Source organism: Dipodomys merriami, unplaced genomic scaffold (assembly GCF_024711535.1).
Source record: "Dipodomys merriami isolate MVZ:Mamm:240054 unplaced genomic scaffold, mDipMer1.0.p SCAF_24, whole genome shotgun sequence".
NCBI lineage: Eukaryota > Metazoa > Chordata > Mammalia > Rodentia > Heteromyidae > Dipodomys > Dipodomys merriami.
Window position 1 is genome coordinate 15,677,867 of NW_027203826.1, and position 26,964 is coordinate 15,704,830.

At 34.8% G+C, this 26,964-nt stretch overlaps 2 protein-coding genes and 1 pseudogene across 2 annotated transcripts; all 3 read right to left on the reverse strand.

Moving 5' to 3' along the window:
* Nucleotides 1-749: 749 nt before the first annotated feature.
* On the reverse strand, nucleotides 750-1,451 carry LOC138835510 (olfactory receptor 2L13-like). Its single transcript, XM_070034004.1, has one exon. It carries the CDS (start codon nucleotides 1,449-1,451, stop codon nucleotides 750-752), a length of 702 nt encoding a protein of 233 aa, XP_069890105.1.
* Nucleotides 1,452-15,632: 14,181 nt separating this feature from the next.
* Nucleotides 15,633-16,337, reverse strand: LOC138835511 (olfactory receptor 2L13-like). The gene has a single exon (XM_070034005.1). It carries the CDS (start codon nucleotides 16,335-16,337, stop codon nucleotides 15,633-15,635), a length of 705 nt encoding a protein of 234 aa, XP_069890106.1.
* Nucleotides 16,338-24,974: 8,637 nt separating this feature from the next.
* On the reverse strand, nucleotides 24,975-25,896 carry LOC138835512 (olfactory receptor 2L13-like; annotated as a pseudogene).
* Between the last annotated feature and the right edge of the window lie 1,068 nt (nucleotides 25,897-26,964).

Below are 26,964 nucleotides of genomic sequence, written 5' to 3' on the forward strand. Positions count from 1 at the left end.
AAGCCTCTTGCATTCATATCTTGGGGTTCACTTCCTTTAGCATCATCTTATATGGTCCTATGTACAGATTTTGAGCTTTATGTTTATTTGATAAGGTCATCCTAGACATATACTAATTAGTGCAAATAAGGGAAACCCATTGTAACAATGATACTCAAAAGACACTATTTTGGAAACGAACTTTACAACTCTTGGAGTGGGGAAATTGGGAGAGGGAAGGAGAAAAAACAAAGGAGGGGATAGCAATGCTCAATAGGAAAGGTACTCATTATCATGTAACTGTATACCCCTCTGTATAGCATCTTTACAATAAAATAGAATTTTTTTAAAAAGAAAAAATATCTGTGTGCCTGTGGCTCACCATGTGGTACAGTGGCTAAACCTAGTTAATTGGAAGCCTGGGGACAGGAGGGTGGCAATTCAAAGCCAATCCAGGCAGAAAAACTCATCTATTCTCAACAGAAAGTGGGCACAATGGCATATACGTGTCCTCTGAGCTACAAGGGTGACTGATTTCAGGGCATCACAGTTTCTGGTAAGCCTAGTACACAAGACATTACTAAGAATGTAGTTAGAATTACAGTTCAGGCTCTGTTCCTACCAAGTGCCAGACACTGTCCTATAATTGAACTGTGAAAAACATGACTAGAGCGCAGTCATACCACACAAGTCAGCAAGCATGCAGGCCTGCTATAAAACTCAAAGTAACACTGGAAGAAAAGAAAGAGACATTATTAGGGACTGAGCTGTCATTTTTTCCTGCAAGAAAACATTGCAAAGACTCTAGACATAGCTGCTAGAACTTCCTTATTCCTCAAACTATAGATAATTGGATTGAACATGGGGGTGAGGATAGTGTAGAAGACAGCCAGAATCTTATCCCCTGTAGGGGAACGAAGACTAGAAGGCTGAAAATAACTATAGAAGAAAGGTGCATAGTAAAATGTCACCACAATTAAATGTGTTGAGCAGGTGGTGAAGGCTTTCTTTCTTCCCTCTTTTGAGCGCATATGAGAGACAGCAAAAAGGACCCGGCCATAGGAAGCAGTGATCCCAAGGAAAGGAAAGAGGAGAAACAGGCAGGTACTCATAAAAATTATGTACTCATAGACTCTAATGTCCATACAGGCCAGAGGTAACATGGATGGTATGTCACAAAGGAAGTAATCAATAGCCCTAGACTTGCAGTAGGGAATATGAAGGACATAGATTGTGTGTGCCAAAGCATGGGCAGAGCCAATTATCCAAGATCCTATGATCATCTTCACACATACAATTTTACTCATGAGGATGGGGTAGTGAAGGGGGTGGCAGATGGCCACATAGCGGTCATAGGCCATGGAGGCCAGCAGTAAGCCTTCTGATCCTGCTAAGGTCACAAAGAAGAAGATTTGCACTCCACATCCCACAAATGATATTCTTTTCTCGCCAGCGAGGAAGTTGAACGCCATCTTGGGGACAGTGGTAGAGATGTACATCAAGTCCATGAGGGAAAGTTGGCTGAGGAGAAAGTACATGGGAGTGTGGAGCCGGTTATCTATACGTATGAGACAAATCATTGTTGAGTTGCCAAACACAGCAACAAAGAACACGAAGATGAAAAAGATCATAAGAAGGAGGCCTGTTTGATTTGAAGGCAACAACCCCAACAGGATGAAATCGCTGGAAGTTTGATTCCATTTCTCCACAAAAATATATTCTGTTGCCACCTTTGAAAGTAACATGAAAGGAAATGCACACAGTATGAATGAAAATGAAGAGAAGAAAAGAAACTAGCTTTGTCAAGGCTTTGCCAAAATTAATTGGATTTTCTTCCTAGTTGTTGGTTAAACTGGTTTAATATCTGAATTTCATGTTGTTTCCAGTAGTCTCCCACCATTTCAGCCTGTTAAGAGATATGGGTCCAGGCTGTGAGCGTAGTCATTGGCAGCAAAGATAAATGTGTTAGCTAGCGCCTTCCAGCCTTCCATGATTACTGACCAAACCCATCAGTTAGGATTAATAACACATAGTATAAACTGAGGAGAGCTAATATCCCTACATTTTTCTTGCCCTTTTTCTGCATCTTTATTTTCTGTCCTCACTCCCTACCCATACTACTACAGAGACACAGGTTTAACTTTATTTTTATGACCTACTTCTACAGTCTTTATTAATTTTGATCCATTCATTAAATCCCACCAATCTTTTTATTGTTTGTTGTCTAAAGGATTATTTGTATATTGTATAAGGCTTTCCCTAATGATAAAATGTATTTGAATAGTCTTTGTTTGCTAATATTCCAATTTAAATGAACAAAAAGCAAATGGATATATATCAAATACATTTTCTTTTACATGAAAAATTCTTCAGATAAATACCATATATTACAAAATTTCTTAATCTCAATATTACATATCTATAGACTCCCACTGGCATAGTAATTAAGTTTAATATATGTTTGGTTATAACTAACAAAGATAATTATAAACATATACACATCACCACTATAAAAATATAAGAGATTTTGGTATGCGATACCTTAAGTGAAGTCTTCATAATCATTTATTATAATCCTGCAAAAAGCAAACATTATTACATTTAACCATTAATACTATCATGTAAGTAACAGTTTCATTGATGGGAAGAATAAATTTCTCTAATACATTTACTACAGTTATCAGATGTTGAGCCTGAGTTTCACAACATGTTTTGTAATGGAGTGGCAATGGTTCATTGTATTAAGACTTCATTCAATCCACCAGGCTCATCTATTATCCTTCTCCAGAGGACTGGGCTTCTTTCAGCACCATAGAACTATTTTGACTCTTGTTCTATATTTTATATTTCCAATTCCTCAGACTGTTCCATGAAGCAGTTGAAGATGTTTACTTAGAAAGAAAGAACATGTGCTAACACATTCTTGATTTAATCTCAGCTTCTTTACTTCCCTTCTCTTCTTCATGTTAAATCACTTAAGTAAAATGTGGTATACATTTGTGGTATACATTATATATGATATACATATATATCATATATATAATAAAGAAACAAACAGGAAAAGAAAATGAACAAATTTCCTTTCCAGGTTATTTTTTCGTCTATGGCCAGTATTTGGCTTGGAGCTGTTATCTCTAACATGACACACAGTCTGTGTCTTGTTTTTCTTTCACTAATTTCAAGGATCTACATAATAATCTCCTTCCAATATGAGATTGTCTGCTTTGTATGTATATGTTCTACTGCTGGAAGAAGATTTGAGATCACAGGCTTCTCAGGACAAGGATTTTGGTAGTTATAATGTATTACTGATTGTTCAATATTTAATAACTACAGTCAGTGGTTTGTTGCTTTTATTCCTATATATAAGTTTAAATCATCTCAAATTTTCAATTACTTTTATGAGTATCAATATAGTTATAAGGGTTTATCTTAAAATGGAAATGCACTATTGTAACTTTGAGAAATACAAATGAAAACCGTAGACAGGAATGAGATGGATATACAGTATGATTGAACATGGAGCAAAGATGCAATCCTAGGTATTGTTTGCTTTTTAATTTTTTAAGAAATGAAGTCATGACATGAAATATGTATGTTATATATTATCTATATCATACATGCTTTTTTCCATAATACATATATCAAACATGAAATAAACTTATGTATGATATAGAATAACTGTATTATATAATCAAATCATTATTTCAGAATATAATCCATTTTTGAAATTTTTAAAAATTCTCTTATGAACTGGCATGTATTTATCATTCAAATTTCACAAGTTTTGCAATCAGTACTCCAAATTAAGTACATGAACATATAATGGAATGAAAAGGTAGATATATAATCTGATTCTGTGTAGTTATTGCATTATATGGAAAAATGTGGTAGGATTATATGGGATATACTCATATATGGGCACTGTATCACAGTAAGTAATTAAGGTATCATCTTCTTACAGTAAGGAAAATGAAAGAAATCTTGAATTGAAAATGTCTTTAGTACTAAGCACAGCAGAGATTACAGGAGTATCTGATGAAGAATATTTCAAAGTATGGTGCGTAAGCAGGAATTAGAACTTGGATGTTTTTTCTGTGAGATGAGACAGCATCGAATGAGAGTTCCTCTTAAATGTATTTACAGAACTCACAGTGGTTGCTCTGGATGGGAAGGAAGTTAGATATCAAAACAAAGGAGGAGGCAACAATGCTTGATAAGAAATGTACTCATTACCTTGATCATGTAATTGTAACCCCTTTGTATGGTATTTTCACAATAAAAAAAGAAAAAAAAGAACATATTATCTAAACTAGGAGGTAATAAAACCAGATGGGGACTACACTGGGTTAACAAATGTAAGTCATACATCCTGGGGATCTACTTTAATCTGTGCACATCAAGATACTCGGTTTCGGGGCTGGGAAGGTGGCTCAGTGGTAGAGCGCTTGCCTTGCATGCATGAGGCCCTGGGTTCGATTCCTCAGCACCACATAAGCAAAAAGAAAAAAGTCAGAAGTGGTGCTGTGGCTTAAGTGGTAGAGTGCTAGCCTTGAGCTGAAGAGCTGAGGGACAGCGCCCAGGCCCAGAGTTCAGACTCCACCAACCGACCCAGAAAAAAAAGATACTTGGTTTCTGTTTTGACACTAGACTAATATCTGTGGTTTTTATGAGTTGTACTTTTTGGTATCCTGCCTATTGCATAGTTGGACTTCAACCCTTCTACCTGGAGAAATGAACCAAATAGTACACTTAGATGTAAATGAATGTTACTGTCATGTGACTAAATTGACAATATTATTTCAAAACTCAATATTTGGCATAGAGGCTCTAGAAATGTGGGAAGATTAGCATCTCAGAATTCTTATTTCATTCCTTTCTTTAACCCAGGATTAAACTGAAAATAATAGACCTACCAGCAGTCTTGACAGAAAAAACCTTGGAGACACAGGGTCTTTTCAATGTTTACTCAGTTAGTGAGTAAATCTTTTGAAGGGAAAATATTTGTGCATTTAGATTTACTGCTATTCATATTAACAACTGGAGAATCATAAAGATAATTGGATCATTGATATTGCAACAACTATTTTGTTTCCTTAATAGAAATTCTCATGTTCCCTGTCAATGAAATTAGCTACTTTCAGGATTGTATACAACTGGGAAATGAAGGCATAAAGATCTGAATGACTACTGTTAGAACTGAGAGTCTATTTTCATTAATGTTGAACAGTTTTCTTTACTGATTATAGACTTGACAACACTACAGATTTAAGTGAACAATCATTACATTCTAAGCCCCATCTCACTTAAACTTTACAATATATGAAAGGTGAGAATATGGAACTTCATTACCTACCTTATTGTAGTAAACACATAGTAGATCTTCAAGAAAGTTTATTCTCTGTTCCCATATATACTTATATGTCTCAAATACAGATACTTTCAGTTTTTAATTTCAGCCTTCAAAAACAGCAATTTTTAGAAATCTAGTAAATTCTCTACTTCCGTAAATTTTAACTTCAGGGTTTTTTGTTATTTTTTTTTTTGTTGTTGTTTTTTTGGTCGGTCATGGGGCTTGAACTCTGGGCCTGAGAGCTGTCGCTTAGGTCTTCAGCTCAAGGCTAGTGCTCTACCACTTGAGCTACAGCACCACTTCCAATGACTTTGCCCCATTTGTTAGGAAATGGAAAGACTTGGAAAAAATTATTTTAAGTGACGTAAGCCAGACCCAAAGAAACATAGGTCCCATGGTTTCCCTTACTTGCAATAACTATTGTATGTCTGAGACAAGCATATACGGTCAGGTAGGTAAGTTGATATTAGGTGAAATGAACCCCAAGATAAGGATTCAAATGGTTTTTCTTTCTTGCTATTGTTTCTAACATATTTATAAGATGCTTTCTTTGTTGCTTTGTATGTCCCTCCCCCACAGTATAACCCCTGCTTTCACTGTATTTGATGTTGGTATAATTTGTGGAGGGGAAGAGAAAAAACAAATCATTTAACTAGGGATACAGGTGGACCCATTGCAACAATGAGATGTACAAGTTGTTATGTCGAAAAACAAACTTTACAACTTTGGTGGGAGGTGGGGGGAGGATCAGGTGTTGGGGGAGTATGGGAAGGGATGGGAAGGGGAAACAGAAGAGGCAACAATCCCTGATAAGAAATGTACTCGTTATCTTGCTCATGTAATTTTAATTCCTCTGTACAGTATTCTCACAATTAAAAAAATAAAAAGAAAAACAATAAAAGAAAAAAAAAGAAAAATGAACTTTACAACTTTGGCCTGGGGAGGGCAGGGATGGTGAGGGGAAACAAAGGAGGAGGCAACAATGCTGGATAAGAAATGTACTCATTGGGCTGGGAAGATGGCTCAGTGGTAGAGCGCTTGCCTTGCATGCCTGAAGCCCTGGGTTCGATTCCTCAGCACAACATAAGCAAAAAGAAAAAAGCTGGAAGTTGTTCTGTGGCTCAAGTGGTAGAGTGCTAGCCTTGAGCTGAAGACCTGAGGGACAGCACCCAGGCCCAGAGTTCAGGCCCCACTACTGGACCGAAAAAACAAAGAAAAGAAATATATTCATTACCTTGCTCAAGTAATTGTAACCCTATTGAGCCTTGTTACCTCCTCTTTTGTTTTTCTCCTACCATCTCTTTCCTCCCCACCTCCCCAACTTTCCCACCATCACCACGGAAGTTGTAAAGTTCATTTTCCACATAGTGTCTTGTACATCTCATTGTTACAGTGGGTCAACCTGTATCCTTATTGAAGCATTTTATTATTTTCCTTCCCCTCCTCAAATCAGAAAAATGTTTATACATGATAGAAAAGGTCAAAAGCTAAGTACATATGATCATAAAAGTTAGGGAAACAGGTGTTTTTTCTTTCTTGTTATTGTTTTTGATGTATTTATAATATAATATATGATTTTTTATTGCTTTTGTATGTTCTTCCTCCACGATGTAACCCATATTTTCACTGTATTTAACTTCACTTTTAACTTTCCCAGTTTGTCTTGAAATTTCTCATTCTCTCTTCAGTACAATGAAGTCATTCATGACAAGAAAGCCACACTTCCAAAATATTTCCCTGTAGATAAATCTAACACAAACCAGCTTAACGCAATAATTTCTTTTCCACTCACCTGCTCGAAAGTTCGAGTTTACAATGTAAGTGAAGAAGTAACCTTTTAATGATACCATTTTCTGCTTCAAGTCCATGGAGCTCTTGCCAAGATTTCAACATCAGGCTACCATCACATCATGTGCTAGGAATGCAATAAGTTCACATCCCTGATCAACACAAACTCCAGCAAAACTGAACTCTACTCCGATACAAACAACCGATCTAAATCTACCAAAAGACCGAGAAAGAAAAACACAGAACCAAAAAGAACTAATAGTTTGTGATACACATAGCTCACTGTTCCTACCACTCGTCAGTCTCCTCGTGATGACATAATACACAAAAAAAATCATTAACCATCTTAAATTATTTGCACGTGGGTGCTTAGGTAAAACATCTTTGTTACTGTTTATTTGTATCAGTAAAAATAGAAAAGATACCTCATAGTTTAAGTTCAAGTTCTACTGAAGGAAGAGAGAAGAAAAGTTCCCCAATTTATTGCAAAAACTTACTTCATAAAGCATTAGATATTTAAATCTTATAATTATTTTCTAATGTCCAAGTCAAGTCAACAGGAAGAAACAATCTGTAATTTGAGTTGAGATTGCCAATCTGGAGAGAAAAATCAAATCTGAATGTGGAAGAAACCAACCAGCTCTATATGAACACTGGCATCCACATACCGTTCAGAATTAAACTAATCAAGGAAGCATGGCACTATTCCAGAACATAATTACACGCTTGTAAGGGGTGTTAGGTCATGTTTATTACAATTCCATGATTTTATTTTATTTTTTAGAGGTGAAGGCCATTCAGGAAACACAAGAAGCTACTAAGAAAGTGATAAGGCAAGCCAGCCACTGGTGGTTCACACCTGTAATCCTAACTACTCAGGAGGCTGAGATCTGAGGATTGTAGTTCAAAGCCAGCCCGGGCAGGAAAGTCCGTGAGACTCTTATCTTCAATAAGTCCCGAGAAAACTGGAAGTGGAACTGTGGCTCAAGCAGCAGAGCGCTCGCCTTGAGCTGAAGAGCGCAAGGACAGTGCGCAGGCCCAGAGTTCAAGCCCCATGACTGACCATAACAATACAAAACAGAAAGTGATAAGGCAAAACAGAAATGGTATCAAGTAATAATTTCTTCTGTTGTTTGTTAATCTTCCAGAGTCAATCATTGAATATGTTAACCAACTTAAATTATGCTATGATAAAACATTTTGCTCTATTTATGAAGGGATATACAACAGAGCTATGAAAATATTAATTCAGTCACCAGTTCTACTTTTGTGTTAAGGTAATTCAGCTATGTTGTGATGAAAAGAGAATTCATTTAATCTCAGAGAGAGACATCTCACATTCCAGAAGCCCCTGTGAAGAACCCCAATTGGGCTAATTCCATAAGACATGCAGTTTTTCCAAAAATTCTTCTCTCTGGGCTACTTTTTTTGGGCCTCTGGGAGCGGAATGGGTAGAGGGTAAAATATTGCATAGTATATATCCAAAATCAGGAATAAGGAAATTAAAGGATTACTATTAAGTAATCCTATTAAGTCTTTGTATTTGTAAATCACAGAAGTGAACATTTAATATTATTTTGAGTAGTTGTCATAAACTGGGATCATTATTCATAGGGAAAGTGAAAGAATTAATTTTTTGTCAATAACTACAAATGAATAACTTGATGGGGATTTGATAAAATTCAACTCTTCACCAATTTTAATTTCATTATACCAATTCCTTTGGTGAACAATGATACTTAAAACAGTTTCTTGGGGCTGGGAATGTGGCTTAGTGGTAGAGTGCTTGCCTAGCATGCATGAAGCACTGGTACCAACTAAACAGAAAAGGCCAGAAGTGGTGCTGTGGCTCAAATGGTAGAGTGTTATCCTTGAGCAAAAGCTCAGGGACAGTGCCCAGGCCTTGAAATCAAGCCCCATGACTGAAAAGAAAAGAAAACAAAACAGTTTCTTGGTAAAATAAATTACAAGTAAAGTCAGTGCCCAGGCCTTGAAATCAAGCCCCATGACTGAAAAGAAAAGAAAAGAAAACAGTTTCTTGGTAAAAATAAATTACAAGTAAAGTCTTTGCCTGGAAGGGAGCTTTGACCTGAAAGGTACTCTGAAATGCTTTGTGTTTACTGACATGTTGAATGATTACCTCTTTATACAGCTACTGAGATTTAAAAACAATCAGTAAAAATGAGCAATAATTCAGTGAGGATTTTAGAAATCCGGGAGCCAGGAAAAAGCAGTTGAGTGAAGTATGGTACATGTATGAGTAATACTTTGGTTTGGAGTGTGACTAGATGGCCAGTAAGGAATTTAGAAAGTGCAAAATTAGGGAGAGTGACTCTTTGCAAGAACCAGGAATGAGTGGATTTTTTTCTGGGTATGCTTAAATTAATTTATATTCAGAGATTCTTTCTGTGTAGAATAATGCCATAAAGGTTTTCAGTAACCTACTATAGACATTTACTCTTCCCAGCACTGCATTGTTTTCTCTCCAGTGACCTGCATCTTACCTCAGTCCCTTTATAGACAGAGGCTGTGGTGGCTTTGATTCTACCAATTCATAAGCAAATAAGCATGGACCTGATCTGAACAAGGCTATAAGGATTTCTCATTAATATTATGATGATGACAGTTATTATCATTACTATTACTCATAGATTTTTGTACATTTTATGTTGTTGTATGATAATCTAATCTATTTAATATATAATGACTAAATGGGCTTGAAAATCAATTTCATTTCTTCAAATGTTAATCATTTGCATTTGTTGAGAATATCCATTCTCTTCTCTTCATTGTTAAATAGGTCACAGGTCACTATTCCCAACATTTAGCCTATTGTGCTTTAGAACATAGGACATATTTCCTCCCAACTATGGTTTGGTGCTTCTTATTTAACCCTGTCCTTCCTTCCAAGTATTTAATAACCAAAATTTTGTTCTTTTCTAGCCTCCTACAAGGTGAACATTCTGTTTTCCATAAGGTAGTGAGAATATGTATTTTCTAGTTTGTTTAATTGTTTAATGCAGTGAACTTAATTGTAATTCAGATAGTAATATAAATGATAGGATAGCAAATAATAGGATTCATTATGGATGAATATTGTGCCATTATCAATATGTAATATTTCTCTTTATGAATTCCTATATCAGTGGACACCTTGTTGGATTTTATACCATAAATAGTATAAAGTCTTCTTGAATACGTGTAAAAATTTGAGTCTCTATGACATAGGTTTTCATTTTCTTTGAAGTCTGTACTGAGTAGTGGGAAAGATAGATCACATGGTATTTTTTAGTTAATTTTCTCTGGAATATCAATAATGTTTTCCATAATCCTTATATTTATTTTTTACTACTTATAGTGTATACAAGTTCTTCCTTTACCTGCTAAACAACATTTGCTATTTTTATCTTTGTGATGACAAATAATTACAAACACACCAATACACACACTGGCACACACTATGGAGAAACATCTCCTCAGATTTTTAGCCTGTTTTATTTTCTTGTGCTATAATTGAATTTTGGAATCAGGGCTTCTAAGTCTTATTTTGGTCAAATCTGGTACTCTACCCCTTGAGCCACACTTCCATTTTTGGCGTTCTGCTCATTCGTTTGAGCTAAGAATCTTTCTGACTTATCTGGCCAAGCTTACTATGAACTAAGATTCCTGATGTAGCCTCCTGAGTAGTTAGGATCACAGAAGTGAGCCACTAGCTCCTGGCTTCATTTCAATTGAATTATATTTCTTAACCAAGATGAATCTGGTTAATGTCCAACATCCCTACAGTGTAAACCAGTCACCCTTTTTTGTAGCAGTTTAACGAACAAATGAGTCAGGCACCTAGAAGTAGGCTGATTATTGTATACTGTTTCATGCTATGCATGATATCACTGTGTTTACCTATAGATGAACACATTTTAAACACTTCTGTTGATAATCTAATTGTTTTCTATTTAACAGTGCCTTTTTAAATAATCTTAACAAATCTTCTATTCTTTTATGTAGATTACCTCATCCATGGGATCCTATAATGTATGGTCTTTGGTCAAAGTCTGATGTTATGGGGGAAAAATGTGACCAGGAACTAATTTTGTGAAAGTAACTGGTCATATCATTTACACCATTGTCTATGAGTGTTTATACAGCAGTAAAAGCCCTGGTGGAGGTTCTTGCATGGCACTAGTTAGGTGCTTCTGTAGAACCTGCACTCTAGAAAAGTAAGTATGGAGTCTATGGCTCTATGCTGGAGTGTGATTCTGATGTTCTTTTCACTGGTTATCACTAGACAAAGAAGTATCTACCCTCACTGTTTCACAAAATGTTCTTAATAAGCTTTACTTTCTCTCATGCTACCTCATACCTTTGAGTTGAGGGACCTAATACCCAAAGAAAAAATAAATTCTCAATTCTCATAGATACTAAATGTTGACCTAATTTATAGTCAAATTTATGGTACCAATGAATTGGTACCTTACGTGACACTGAAGACACTGAAGACAAAATTGAAATAGGACCAAAAATATATGATGTTTAATTTAAAGTAAACTGCAATGTGTAAAGTATATGACTCACTCAGTACAATAAGCACTACAGAGAGAATCCAGAAGATCTGAATTTGTCTTTTTCCATAACTGTTAAATAAAACAATTATAGTAATGAAGTAAATTAAAAAGTGTCTCAGAAATGAAGTTGGGAGTTACTGATAGAAGATTATTATCTACCTATAGTAATTGCAAATTGTATACAGAATTTTTAAATTATTTTGAAAGGACTGCCAGGCACTGGTGGCTCATACCTGTATTCCTAGCTATTCAGGAGGCTGCTATCTGAGGATCTCAGTTCAAAGCCAGCCCAAGCAGGAAAGTCCATGAGATTCTTATCTCCAATAAACTACCAGAAAACCAGAAGTGGTGCTGTGATTCGAGTGGTAGAGTCCTCACCTTGAGCTGAAGATCTCAAGGGCAATGCCCAAGCTCACCACAACCAACAAAACAAAAATACATAAATATATTTATATATACATATATATATAAGGGAAAAATTAAGCCACAATATGGTCTATGACATTTTTTATCTTAGGTTGATTACTTATAACCCTATTATATACCACATTAGCAATACTAATAGTGGGATTTTTTTTTGGTATTGTCACCAAATGGATGTCAGTCATTATTAGTTAGAAATCTTACGTAAATTATTGAGATTAGTTTGACAAATACAATTTATCTGTTTTGGAGATTTTTCAGGAATGTTTTGGTTACATATGTCTTCTTAAAAGTTACATGGAATGTAATTATGTCTTATAACTTCTGTTTTCATATGTGTTAAAATGTGAGGCTGCAATGCTTGGTAAGAAATGTATGCATTATCCTGCCCATGTAATTGTAGCCCCTCTGTACAGTATGTTCTCAAATAAAATAAAATACAATTTAAAAAAAAACAAACAAAAAAACTAAAAAAAATAAATAAATAAATAAATAAAAATAAATAAAATGTAATTTGTGACCCTTAATATGACTATATTAATGGAATTCAATCTGAACTTAAATGCATTTATTCTATTATTGGAGGAAGTATCTCATAAATGACATTTAGATTCAGTTTATTAGGTTGACTTTTAGATTCAATTATATTTTTACTGATTTTCTTGGTGCTTCACCTTTCACTTCCTCTAAAGGATTGCTGAAAATATCCAATTTTATCAACAGATACATGCAACCTATCTCTTAACCCTGGTATAATACTCATGCACATGAAGTTTAAGTGATTTTCAGAATGAATCCTTACATCATTCTGCCTTTCTTTATCTCTAATAATTTACTTGTTTTGAACCTGATTTGGTGTGCCATTAATAAAAGCAATACAAGTAGTGCTTTGTTTTAAGGTTACAATGGCTCATATTTCTTTTGTTTTCAGACGTTTTTACCTATATATTGACAGTGTTTAATACAAATTAGTGTTGTTTTATTTTACATGTAGTTGGATACTCTATTTTCACTGATATATTTAGATCACCGAAATATATATGTAAGCAAAAAAAGGATTATATACTACAAACAAATTATTGTACATAATATATATAATATATTATACAAACTATAATATTTTATATATAAATTTTGTCTATAATTATAGTTATAAGTTATAAACATAAATTTCTATCATACAAATGTACATGTAATTAGAATATATAAATATAAATAAAATACTGTATATAATTATTATACAAATTATGTATATCTTATGTATAACATTTTTCATATTATGCATGCTTTTATATATGTCATTGTATAGATTATATAATATGTGCTTTTTCAATTATAGATATCTATGACCTAAATATTTTAATGAAAATATATGAAATTATGTTATTCTGTCATTATATAAGTAGTTTAAGTACAAATATCTTCTGCAACATCATCTGTATCATTTTATTAACTTGAATGTAAAAATAAATATGTAAGACTGTGTTGTTGCAGGCCAATTTATCTCAATGTTATTGCTGAAATTAGGGGAAAAAATCCTTTAAAATAATCTTTCTTATACAAAGTTTATGAGGAAGGGACTGAATTCGAGTGTCAATTTTAATCAAGATATGCATGTTTAAAAGAGTAACATCAAGTTTGGATACTAATTTTACATATTATTTTTCATTCCACAACCCTTATTTGTTGTTGGTTGTGGAGCTTGAACTCAGGGCTCTTTTGTTCATCACTAGCACTCTAATTTGGGGAGGAGAAGGGAAAAAAACAAAATGTTTAAATAGGGATACAGGTTGACCCATTGTAACAATGAGTGGTACAAGACACTATGTTGAAAATGAACTTTACAACTTGGTGGGGGAGGGTTGGGAGGTAGGGAAGGAAGCGATGGTAGGGGAAAAACAAAGGAAGAGGTGACAATGCTCTATAGGAAATGTACTTGTCACCTTACTATGTAACTGTAATCCCTCTGTACACTAGTTTTACAATGAAAAATGTAATTAAAAATGTCAAGATAAAAAATATAAACTAGAGGGGCTGGGAAGGTGGCTCAGTGGTAGAGCACTTGCCTTGCATGCCTGAGGCCTGGGTTCAATTCCTCAGCACCACATAAGCAAAAAGAAAAAAGCCAGAAGTGGTGCTGTGGCTCAAGTGGTAGAGTGCTAGCCTTGAGCTGAAAAGCTCTGGGACAGCACCCAGGCCCCACCACCGGATCCCCCAAAAAAGAAAAAATATATACAAACTAGAGAAAACTATGAAAAACCTGAAGGCACATTATGCTATATGTAAGGGCTTTACTAATTTATTCACCCATCAAAAGTAACTAAATGTTTCTCATTTTATTCCACAATGGCAGCATTGGACATTTCTTATCTTGTTGATAACAGCTGTCATGTCTATGATGAGGTAAATCTTATTGTGTTCTTTCTGTGAAATGTATGCTTTGGAAAATATTTCATGATTTCCTATTCTGTGCATCCTGTCTAAACCCACATACATATAAAGACTTGAAACCCATAAAGTCTAATTTATAATTTTCTTTAATGAAGAAATATACATGAATCTTTTAAGTGGTAATGAAGTCCAAGTATGTGAAAACAGTAAGAATTTTATGGCAATTACTTTGTAGTAGTTTTTCAATTTCAAAATAAACTTCACATTAACAGTAATAATTCAAGTAGTATAGTAGTATATGAGAAAAATATCTTGACAGTATATTGATGCTAATTCTATAGTGATTTAAATTAGTAATAATATTACTATACATAAAATATAGTACATGTGAATTCAATTTGTATTTAATTTGAAGTATATTACTATTAAAACAAATTAAATATGCTACTCATAGTACATTTCCATTAGTCAGTACTGTTCTCTATCACCCTAGTCAGGATGAACCAGCAGTAAGAATTGGATGCAGGTGGTTCCTGGACTCACATTTGTATCTCATCCTCATTGCCTGGCAAGTTGAGAATGGGAGGGTGACTAAGTCTATTCTGTGCCAGGATAAATGAGAGAATGACCATTGAAGATTCATGATTCCAGACCAGCCAGGGAAGAAAAATCCAAAAGATTTGGTCACCAAACATGGGGAATCTATATTCAGAGTTTATGCCTGTAATCCAACAGCAACAGAAAACCAAGAGTAAGCATATTATAGCTCAGGCACACACCTGGGCAAGAAGCAAGTCATGGAAACAACCAAGGAAAACATGTGGGAGTCTAAGTACAACAGCCCCCGATTTCACACTCCCAAAACATTAGCAAAAAAAAAAAACAAATTAAAAAGATGGCTGGGAAGTTGGCTCAGTGGGAGAGTGCTTGCCTTGCATGCATGAGGCCCTGGGTTCGATTCCTCAGCACTACATAAGCAGAAAAAAACTGGAAGTGGCACTGTGGCTCAAGTGGTAGGGCTCTAGTCTTGAGCTGAAGTGCTGAGGGACAGGGCCCAGGCCTAGAGTTAAGGCCCCACGACTGACACACACAAAAAAAGTAAAAATTAAAAAGAAAGAAAGTGTGGTTGTGATAAACTATCTTTTTTTCATAGAAGAAATCATACCAAGGACTCTTGACATGGCTCTCAGAACTTCCTTATTTCTCAGGCTGTAGATTATTGGGTTGAGCATGGGGGTGAGGATCGTGTAGAATACAGCCAGAATCTTATCCTCTTCTGGGGAACGGAGTTTAGATGGCTGGAAGTAGGTATAAACAAATGGTGCATAATAAAATGTCACTACAGTTAAATGTGTTGAACACGTTGTGAAAGCCTTTTTTCTTCCCTCTTTTGAGCGCATTTGGGAGACAGCAAAAAGGACCCGACCATAGGAAGCAGAGATACCAAGGAAAGGAAAGAGGAGAAATAGGCAGGTACTCATAAAAATTACATATTCATAGACCCTGGTGTCCATACAGGCCAGTGGTAACATGGATGGGACTTCACACAGGAAATGGTTAATGGCCCTAGACTTACAGTAAGGAATGTGAAAGGCATAGATTATATGTGCCAAGGAGTGAACAGAGCCCAAGGTCCAACATCCTATGATCATCTTCACACACATCCTTTTACTCATGCGGATAGGGTAGTGGAGTGGGTGGCAGATGGCCACAAAACGGTCATAGGCCATGGAGGCCAGCAGTAAGCCTTCGGAGCATGCTATTGTCACAAAAAAGAAGCTTTGTACTCCACACCCCACAAAAGAGATTCTTTTCTGGCCAGAGAGGAAATTGAACGCCATCTTGGGGACAGTGTTAGAGATGTACATCAGGTCCATGAAGGAGAGCTGGCTGAGGAGAAAATACATGGGGGTATGGAGCCGGGGATCCACACATATGAGATAGATCATTCCTGAGTTACCAAAAAAGGCAACAAAGAACAAAAAAATGAAAAGGATCATGAGAAGTAGGCCAGTTCGATTTGGAGACAACAGCCCCAAGAGTATGAAATCACTTGAAGTTTGATTCCCTTTTTCGATAAATGCGTATTCAGTTATCATCCTTTAAAGAAACATAAAATAAAATACTTTACCATAAAACATGAATGAATATGGACAAGAGAATCTAAGGGTACTGGTTTCATTAGTGCTTCAATAGAATGGTAAATTGTTCTCTCCCACATCATAGCATTTGTTGAATTAATTTGCAAAGTGACTAAATGCTTTTCAACTGCTCTATTATTCCAGTAAGTCAGAGAGGTGTGTACTGCTTTTTATAAGCATAAAATCACGCACAGCCAACATAAATTATCTGAGGAATTCCCCGCTATGAGGCTCCTGACCAAACACATTAGTTAGAATTAGTAATAAATCTCACAATGCTAGAGCCATTGCTTAAATCTTAGAACACTAGCCTTGTGTTAAAATGCTGAGTGAAAGTTCATGAATCTTGAGTTCAAGCTTCAGTAATGGCACACTTACAAATAATTAATAAGCACCCCTATATATTGAGGAGATTTGTGACCTCTACATTTAACATAGAATTCTTCAGTAGGAATTCATAAATGTTACTCAACAACATAGTATTTGCTTAAATTCTCAGTCCACCTTACCATTTCCTTTTTTGCATCTTTATTTTGTCATGCTCCATTGGCATAACTCCAGAGAGACAGGTTGCATTCTTTGACAATTGAAATGTAGCATTTTAACTGTAGCATTTTAAATTAATATTGATCCATTCCTGAAAATCTGCTTATTACCACAGCACTGTTCTTTTTATTTTTCAAAATGCTTTTCTTGAAAGGAAAAGATATTGCTTGTCTCCATGCTTACAGTATTTGCATAAACTCTCCTTCCTGATGCTGTTTGCATTTTCCATGTGTGACAGAATTCAAACCAAATAGAAAGTATACCAAATACATTTTTTATTTTCTTCAGATAAGGATATTTCTCATGATAAATGTTATAGATTATTCAATTTTGTTTTCTTAATTTTACATGTCTGTAAGCTAAAACTAGTGTTGTAATTGCAATTTACCATGTGTACAGTGATCAAAACACAATCATATACAAACCTATATCCTCCCTATAGAAAACAGAAGGATTTGAGAGGATGCGAACTCTTCTTCACTTTACTTCATTTATTGTAATTCTGCAAAAGCAAACATTATGAAAATTTAAGCATTAATATCTTCAGGATCTTAACAGAATTGCACTAGTGGGAGGAATAAATTGCCCAAATATTGTTAGTGACTTGAGTCTCAATTTCATCATTTCACATTTCATAATGGCTTGGTTATGTTTCAATTGTCCTTGGATCTTATTCAATTCAATGTGTTTTATCACCTTTCTTGAGAGTACTGTGCATATGTCAGTACCATAGATAGACCTGGAGAGGTAGATCACATAGGCACGGGAAAGGATGAAGCTTCTCCACCTTTGCAGTTCAAGTTTCTTATCCCCCAGGCTACATCATGAAGCAATGTGAAAGCTGATCAGCTAGAAAGAGAATGTGGGCTGCAGTAGATTCTTGCTTTCTAGCTCACCTATACTTGTACTTATCCTCTTCACATTGAATCACTTAAGTAAAATGAAAACAATAAATGGTGACCATGAAGAAAGGAAATGAAAAAGAGAACAAAATGAACAAATTTCGCTACCTGAAGATTTTTTGTCTGCTTCTCTAATCTCAGCCTTTGGCTTGTAGACTTTTTTCTCTCCTTTCCCATTCCCTTTTATTTCTTTCCCTCCACTTCCCTTTCCTTCTCTTCCTTTAAAACTCTGGGACTTCTTTTTCTCACAGCTAATACTTTAACACTTTAGCCATACCTCTACTTCTGGCTTTTTACTGATTAATTGGATATAAATGTTTCAAGTAGTTGTTTACCCAACTTCGTTTCAACTGCAATTCTGAGATCTCATCCTCCTGAGGAGTTAGGATTGAACATAGATGGGAACCATCTTCTAAATATGTTTGGGATTTTTTTTTCTGTACCATGGATCTTTATTGCCACTCTATGCACCTGTGTTACCCAACTGAAAATTGCATGTCTTTGCTTCTACCAACCAACATACAAACTGTGCTATCTAGGTCCCAATAGAAGGTAGCTCTTTGCTCACCTCCTCTTATCTTAGTACCAGATTGCCTGCATGAATTTTTCTGCCGGTACAAGTCCTGATACCACAGACTGTCAAGGATGCTGATATGAGTAGTCATCTTTGATGGATCAAATTTTCAACATTACTGTAATAAAAGTCACTAATATGTTCCATTTATTTATATGTGGTAATTTCAATCAGATGAAATTTCATGAAACTTTGATTACTATGAATAAAACTATGATAGTTTATCATAGAAAAAACATGAATGGAAAGTCTCTATGGTTCATGAGGATGACAGTCATGAGTCGAGTGTGTAGAGGATAGAGTGTAGGGACATTTAGCTAGGACAGGAGGAGGACTCAGGCTTGGTTCTATGTGAGCTCAGACACCTGGAGGTGAGACTTATTTTGGGGCTGCTTTTATGAGAGATATATGGGAACACATGGAGTACTCAAGTTAGAGGCGACAAAGACCAGCTGGGCATTATGCTGTGGTTATAAACCTAAGTCACATATCCTGGGAAGCAACCCTGGTCTAGCCCATCAGGACAGTTGGTTATATGTTTGGGAGTAAGATAGTATATATTACTACCTTGATTTCAATTCCTTAGAAAACTGTTTATCCCATAATCAGTCTTCAACCTATCTACCTGTATACATTAGCTAGGTATTAACCTGATAAAATAAATAAATGATATTTGACTAAATCAATGAGGTAATTTCACATACATGCCCAGAAAATAAGGATTTAATCCACATTTTAATTGAGAGGAATGTATTACTAGCAGTCTTGCCAATAGGCCCGTTTCCAATAGCAAATGTTGAACACACAGATTCTGTTTTGTGTTTATATAATTTCAGTCTGAATTCTTTTGAAAGAAGACTATGTGTTCATTTAGATGTATAGGTTCTTAGACTTAAATTACAGACAGTTACAAACATTTATGTATGATTGTTACTGCAATAAATATTTAATTTCCAAAATAGACAGTATTCACTTTAGGATTGATAGAGGACATTAAATTTTTCAGGGTTCTGTACAACTTGGAAGTGAAGACATACTAATCTGAGACACTACTATTATCTGAAAGTCTATTCCTATTAATACCTAACAACTTTATTTATTGAGTATGGATCTGAGTTAATATGCTAGATTTAAATGAACAATCACCCTCTTCATTACATATTTATGTAAATGATATAATTTCTGTAACTTAAATTTTATCTTAAGATTAGCCTTTCTGTTTATCTGTCTATGGGACACATTAATAAGCTTATTAAGATTGAAATTAAGACCAATTGGAGAGACATTAGATGTTTGTGTAGCAAGCACAAAATCTTGATTCGTTTTGCAAAAGTGACACTGTACATACTAAAACAGTCTTATACACCAGTAAACTAATTATTTAAACACTATAACGCTATAGTGTAGCAGGACTGGTGGAACATGGAAATCAGTGACTTCTCATTGAGCAGCACATAATGAGTTCTCCAGAAATTTGTCTCCTTTTTTACACTGTACCATAACAATCGAAACATCTCAAATGTAGAGAATTTCTGCATTCTAATTAGGAATACAATCTTTAATGATAGCGTGTTGTATAATTTATAAGTTCAGTTTTAAGTTTTTCAATTTGTTTCCAAATTGTATTTTCTATGTTAACATAATAAGATCCTTCATGACAGGAAAATTAAACCCCTCAAATATTTACCTTAGTTCAACCTACCCAATAACCAACTTAGGTCAACAATCTGATTTAAACTCACCTGACCCAACATTCTTGAGTTTACACTGTCAGTAAACAAGTAGCTTTATAAGCATGGCATTTTCTACTGCCATTTCACTGAATTCTTTAAAAGGCTTTAACACCCAGCTGCGCTCCCATCATCTGCCAGGGATGTCACTGAGGTATATAAACCTCCTCACATTCCTTTAATACAAGAATTCCTTCTTTACCTAGCAAAATCCCTAGAGAGAAATTGGTGTCATGCAATGCCCATTTTCTCCACCAAGTAAATTCAATCTTCATCTTCCTGAATTATTTGCACTTGGATTGTTTAGTTAAAATAGTCTTGGAATTCTTTTGTCCAGTTGAAAATGAAATCTCTCTCACACTGTATCCCCTTGGATTCTACTAGCCAAAGAGATAAATTTCTCTATTTTATATGAAAAACATTTTATCATAAAGTCTTTGGCATTCATACTTTCACATTAATTGACCCCACATGTCCAAATCAACAGACATAAGAACTTCAACTATTTCAGTTCAGTTTCCTGATCTGATGATTTATTCAGTTCTTTTATTTTTTATTTATTTATTTTTATTGTGAAAATACCATACAGAGGGGTTACAATTACATGAGCAAGATAATGAGTACATTTCTTATCAAGCATTGTTGCCTCCTCCTTTATTTCCCCTTCCCATCCCTTCCCATCTCCTCCCCCCTACTCCCTCCCCATCTCCCCCACCCCAAGGTTGTAAAGTTTATTTTTCAACATAGCATCTTGTACATCTCCTTGTTGCAATGGGTCCACCTGTATCCCTATTTAAACAATTTGTTTTTTCCCTCCCCTCCACAAATTATACCAACATCAAATACAGTGAAAGCAGGGGTTATACCATGGGGGAGGGACATACAAAGCAACAAAGAAATCATCTTATAAATATGTTAGAACAATTGCAGGAAAGAAAAAACATTTGAATACTTATCTTGGGGTTCATTTCACCTAGCATTAACTTATCTGACCTTTTCTGCTTTTCTCAGACATATACTAGTTGCTGCAAATAAGGGAAACCATGGTGGGCCCAGAAAATTTTTCTGAGAAGACTTTTTCCTACAGGAAAATTCATTATGACAGTACATTTAATGGACTATAGTGATAATTTTCAGAAATCTAGTAAAAAAAAAAAGGAGAAAGAAACAAGTCAAATAGGATGCAGATATGTGTAAGATTTTATTTAGGAGAGATACTACATGGCTATTAATGAATTTGAAAACTTCAAGATTAATAACAGTGAATCTTTGCAAAGGGCTTTTATAAATGGACACATTTCAGAAATAAGGATACAGGTTGACCCATTGTAACAATGAGATGTAAAAGATAATATGTTGAAAACGAACTTTACAACTTTGAGGGGGGGAGGAGTTGGGAAGATGGGGAGGGAAGAGATGGGAAGGGAAAAACAAAGGAAGAGGTAACAATGCTCAATAGAAAATGTACTCATTACCTTACCCATGTAACTGTAATCTCTCTGTACAATATTTTTACTATATATATAAATATATATATATATATATATATATATATATAATATTATGCTATACAAAGCAGTTCTTGTTTTGCCTAATATGATGTGAGGAACACTAATACTGTATGAAGAACTTCTATTTGTTCTGAACAAATGTACTTCTGCTTTAAATAACAGACATCAGTCTTGCCTATAAATTATAATAAAAGACCTGGCATATGTGAAAAAGATTTCTGATGACTTTTAGTTTGGGAAAACTAGGCAAATATGCATCTTCAACTTCAATCTATCTTTCTAAGCTGTGTAGGCCATAGTATAGTGAAAATCTCAATATCATTATTGACTTCATCCTTGATGTCATAAACAGCCATTCCTGTTTTCCTTTGTGACGATGTCAATGACATGTTCCTGGTATTAGAAAGGAGAATTGGAAAGGACATGATAGGAAAGTGTTACCATTGATATCTTATGAATTTGCCCAGGTTGGACTTGTATCTTTGTTCACAGATCCAAGAAATTTGAGTAGCTTGATTGACAGGCATGATCTTTTTTATTCCCATTTTGGTTTTCTATTTTTCCTTTCAAATATCCAGTATGCTCCCTGGGCCATAGCATTATGGTAAAAACCAATTCATAAACAGGTAAAAAATACAGTTACTAAATATCTACTCTCTTTCCCATCCTCAATATTATTTTTCCTAATCTGTAATTTGAAAATATTCACATAGACGAATGTTTCAATAACATTTGTTATAAGTTTGTGATAATATTTGTGAAAGTTGTGATGTAAGAACATGGAATGGAAATTGTGCAAAATATGTTCATAAGTAAGAGAATAAGAGAAAGACACCAGAAGTTTCTAGAACTAGGAAATGGCTCCTGGTCTTTCAGATGATGAAAGAATGAAAAGTATAGAGGTTAAAAATCTCTAGAGATATCTTGACATTTAAGTATTGGCCTGAGTAGAATATTGAATGAATATTTTCATGCCAAGCTGTAGATGGTATTGTGAATCCAACAAGAATCATAGATTATGGAATAAGATGATCAAGCCTCTGTTATAGCAAATATTTTGTTAAGCACTTTAAATATAAGGCAATGGAACTTCATTACAGCTAAGGTCAAGTTTATGTTTAACCTTTGAGATGATACTTAAAAAACCCTTGAATATATTGTGTAATATTTTTAACATTACACACTTGTATAAATGAATGAGTTCTTCTTATAGTACCAAAATTTAATTTCACTCTTGGTATTCAAAGCAGAAAAGCCCTGTTAATCTTTCTTAACATAGTCTTACACAAGGCTGGATATCACTTGTCAATTGCAATGAAGATTCCAGTGCAGAAAAGAACAGTGTAGTGAATTTCTTAATACCATTCAGAATGTCCATTTTGCTCAGTGCTTCCCTTTCTACTATCCATATATTCTATATCACAAATGTATATATTTTATGTCATTTGTATGTACATTTTAATTAATATATAACAAATGTCCATGTGACATTTAAATCTGATATTTTAATATATGGATATGATATCATGATGAAATCAAATCTATCACATCAGAATTTTTAGAGTTCTTTTACTTAAGTATGTTCAAAATCCTATTTTTTTCTATTGAGAGAAACATAGTGTGTTAGTGTTAACTATGCTCATTCTACTGAGCCACACTACATCAGAATTAATTCCTTCTATCTCCATATAGCATGGTACATTGACTTCTCTCCTGTCATACATCAGCCTACTATAAACTGACTCTGGTTATCTCTATTCTATTATTAATTCTGTAAGATCAGCTCATTTTATATTTCACATACCAGCAATATCTTGCAATGCTTATGGGAAGGAGGTAGTTACTGTTAACAAAATTCTATGTTCATTCATGAAAACATGTAGTCAGGAATTTTGTTCTTTCTAGTGATATAATAGCATTCCATGGAGTATATGCCCTAATATTATTCATGATTCTTCTATTGATGGTTATTTAAGTTAGCATTATGTCCTGGCAACTGTATAGCAGCATGTTTCAATAAACATGGGAAGCATGTCTTGTAAACATTTGGATTTCACTACTTAACAGTGTACAAAAACCTTATAGGTTTGTCTTAAGGACAAATAAGGGGATTGCCAGATTCATAATTCTGAATTTTTGTGCGAACACATACTGTCTCCTATAAGGTATTCATTTATTTCTATACCAAGCAACAATGTGTAAATGTTTCCATTTTCTTCAAATCCATATCTGGGTTTTTTTTGAAATTAATATCTTCTTGTGGACACTCATTGTAACTCTGGGGAAAGTGTCATCTGTTAATGTGATGCAATGTGATGTGTGTGTGTGTGTGTGTGTGTGTGTGTGTGTGCTTCTTAAAAGGGGTTGGGGGGTGGGGTTGGGGATGTAGCTGAGGAGGTGGGAGGGAAGGGATGGTAGGGGAAAAACAAAGGAGGAGGCAACAATGTTGGATAAGAAATGTACTCATTACCTTGTTCATGTAACTGTAACCCCTTTGTACAGTATGTTCACAATAAAAAACTTAATTTAAAAAATCTTATAGTTTCCTATTCCTTAAATTCCAGAAAATGAAACCATATGGACACTGATTATACATGAATATAACAGAAAATTAATTGTGCTCTAAATATATTTAAAGATTTTAAACACAAAACAAAAACCAAGATTTTAAGCACAATACTGCTAATTTTATATCAATTATATAGAAATTATATGTTAGTATTAAAAAATATTACGCTGCAAAAATAAATATTACATTGCAATTAACAAGCACACAAATACATATTAGTTTGCACAAAATACTAAGTATAACATTATATGATAGGTTAATTATATACTATGAATTGTACTGTTGTGTATATTATTAGTTTTTATGATTTGCATTAATAATTGTAATTTTATTAATACTTAGTAATTCAATCTATTACTTAATTGTACTTTTAAATATGTCGTTAGAAAATTTTTAGTTACTTGTGTGTTTTAGTACCTTTCAATTGGAGGCTGTGCTCTGTGGAGGCCAATGAATAAAAAAGAACAAAAAAAAGAGAGCAGTTGGGACAGAACCATCATTTATTTCATGCAAGGGAACATCCCAAGAACCTTGGCATGTCCCCCAGGACTTCCTTATTCCTCAGGCTGTAGATAAGGGGGTTGAACACGGGGGTGAGGATGGTGTAGAACACAGCCAGAATCTTATCTCCCGAAGAAGATCGGAGATTCTTGGGCCCAAGGTAAGTGTAGACAAAAGGCACATAGTAAAAGGTCACCACAGTTAAATGTGTTGAACATGTGGTGAAGGCTTTCTTCCTTCCCTCTTTTGAGCGCATACGAGAGACAGCGAAAAGGACCCGACCATAGGAAGCAGTGATCCCGAGGAAAGGAAAGAGGAGAAACAGGCTTATGCTCACAAACACCATGTATTCGTAGACCCAGGTGTCCACACAGGCCAGAGTCAACATGGCTGGAACATCACAGAAGAAATGCTTAATGGCCCTAGATCTGCAGTAAGGAATGTGAAGAGCATAGACTGTGTGTGCCAAGGAGTTGACGGAGCCCAGTAACCAAGATCCTATGATCATTTTGACACATTTCGTTTTACTCATGCGGATGGGGTAATGGAGCGGGTGGCAGACGGCCACACAATGGTCATAGGACCTGGAGGATAGTAGTAAGCCTTCAGAACCTGCTAAGGTCACAAAGATTTACACTCCACATCCCGCAAAGGAGATGACTTCTGTCCAGAGAGGAAATTGAACGCCATCTTGGGGACAGTGGTACAGGTGTACATCAGGTCCATGAAAGAAAGCTGGTTGAGGAGAAAATACGTGGGGATGTGGAGCCAGTTATCAATATGGATGAGGCAAATCATCTTCGAGTTCCCCAAAACAGCGACAAAGAGCATGAAGAGGAAAAGGATCATGAGAAGGAGGTCGGTTTGATTTGGGGCAACAGCCCCATCAGGATGAAATCGCTGGATGTTTGATTCCGTTTCTCCATGAAAATATATGTCTGTAGTACCCTTAAACATTAAAGCATGAAATAAGAATAGAATAGAGAATGTCAAAGAGAATTAACTTTTTGATACTTAATATGAATGAATTTTATTGATACGTCCTGTAGTTTTGACGTTTTTTTAACGATGAAAATGAATGTTCATTTCCTCTTATCTCAAGTGCCATCTAAGCAAGTCAGAGAGATTAGTTTGGCTTTTTACTATAAAGTCATAATTAGCAAATGTAAATAAGACCGGCAAAGCAGTCCATGCTTTGTAAACTCTTGACCAATCTCATGATTCCAGATTATAGGATGAATTTATGTTGAAGAAAGCCAAGATCATTCTATTTTTATTGTCTCCAACTGAATCCTCAGATCTGCAATATAAAATTAGAAGTCTGATTTGATAATAAATATTCTGTGCTTCTAAGATCAAATTTTCCTCTATTTTTCACTCTTCTAGTTCTGAACTTTGGTGTTCTCTCATCTGAAACTACTTTATACAGATAAACTGGATCCTTGACCTGATGTTCTATCTCTTGTATTTTTAAAGTATTTTCTGTGTCTTTGCTTAAAATATATCCATCATCCTAAATCACTGTCCTGGAAATGAAAAGGCATTGTATGTTCTATAAACCATCTTTATAATAATTCTATTTGAATATATGATTTAACTGATTTTCACTCCCAAGTTCAAAATCTGATTCCTAGATTGTCATCACATTTTTCTGTCTTCAATTAGGCAAAGCACATATGATAATAGTCACAGATGACTTTACATATCTGCAAACTACTATGTGAAATTTCATGGGGTTATGGTGTTTGTAAGGAACACAAATAAATGTATGCATATGCAATCTACTTATGTACAATCTGGAGTCTTTGAGACATTATAACTTACATGACCTCTTCTTCACATTACTTACTTTAATACTTCTGCAGGACATTTACACATTAATATTTTCCTTTTCCAAATAATATTTTGTTGATATGAAGAAATGTTTCTCAATTATTGTGTGAAGGCTAGGATCAGATTTTGAGTTCTTGAAAGCTTCTTTAATTTCTACTTAT

Bases quoted from the DNA above. Each gene is read 5' to 3' on its own strand.
- LOC138835510 (XM_070034004.1), bottom strand. From the start codon at position 1,451: ATGGCGTTCAACTTCCTCGCTGGCGAGAAAAGAATATCATTTGTGGGA.
- LOC138835511 (XM_070034005.1), bottom strand. From the start codon at position 16,337: ATGGCGTTCAATTTCCTCTCTGGCCAGAAAAGAATCTCTTTTGTGGGG.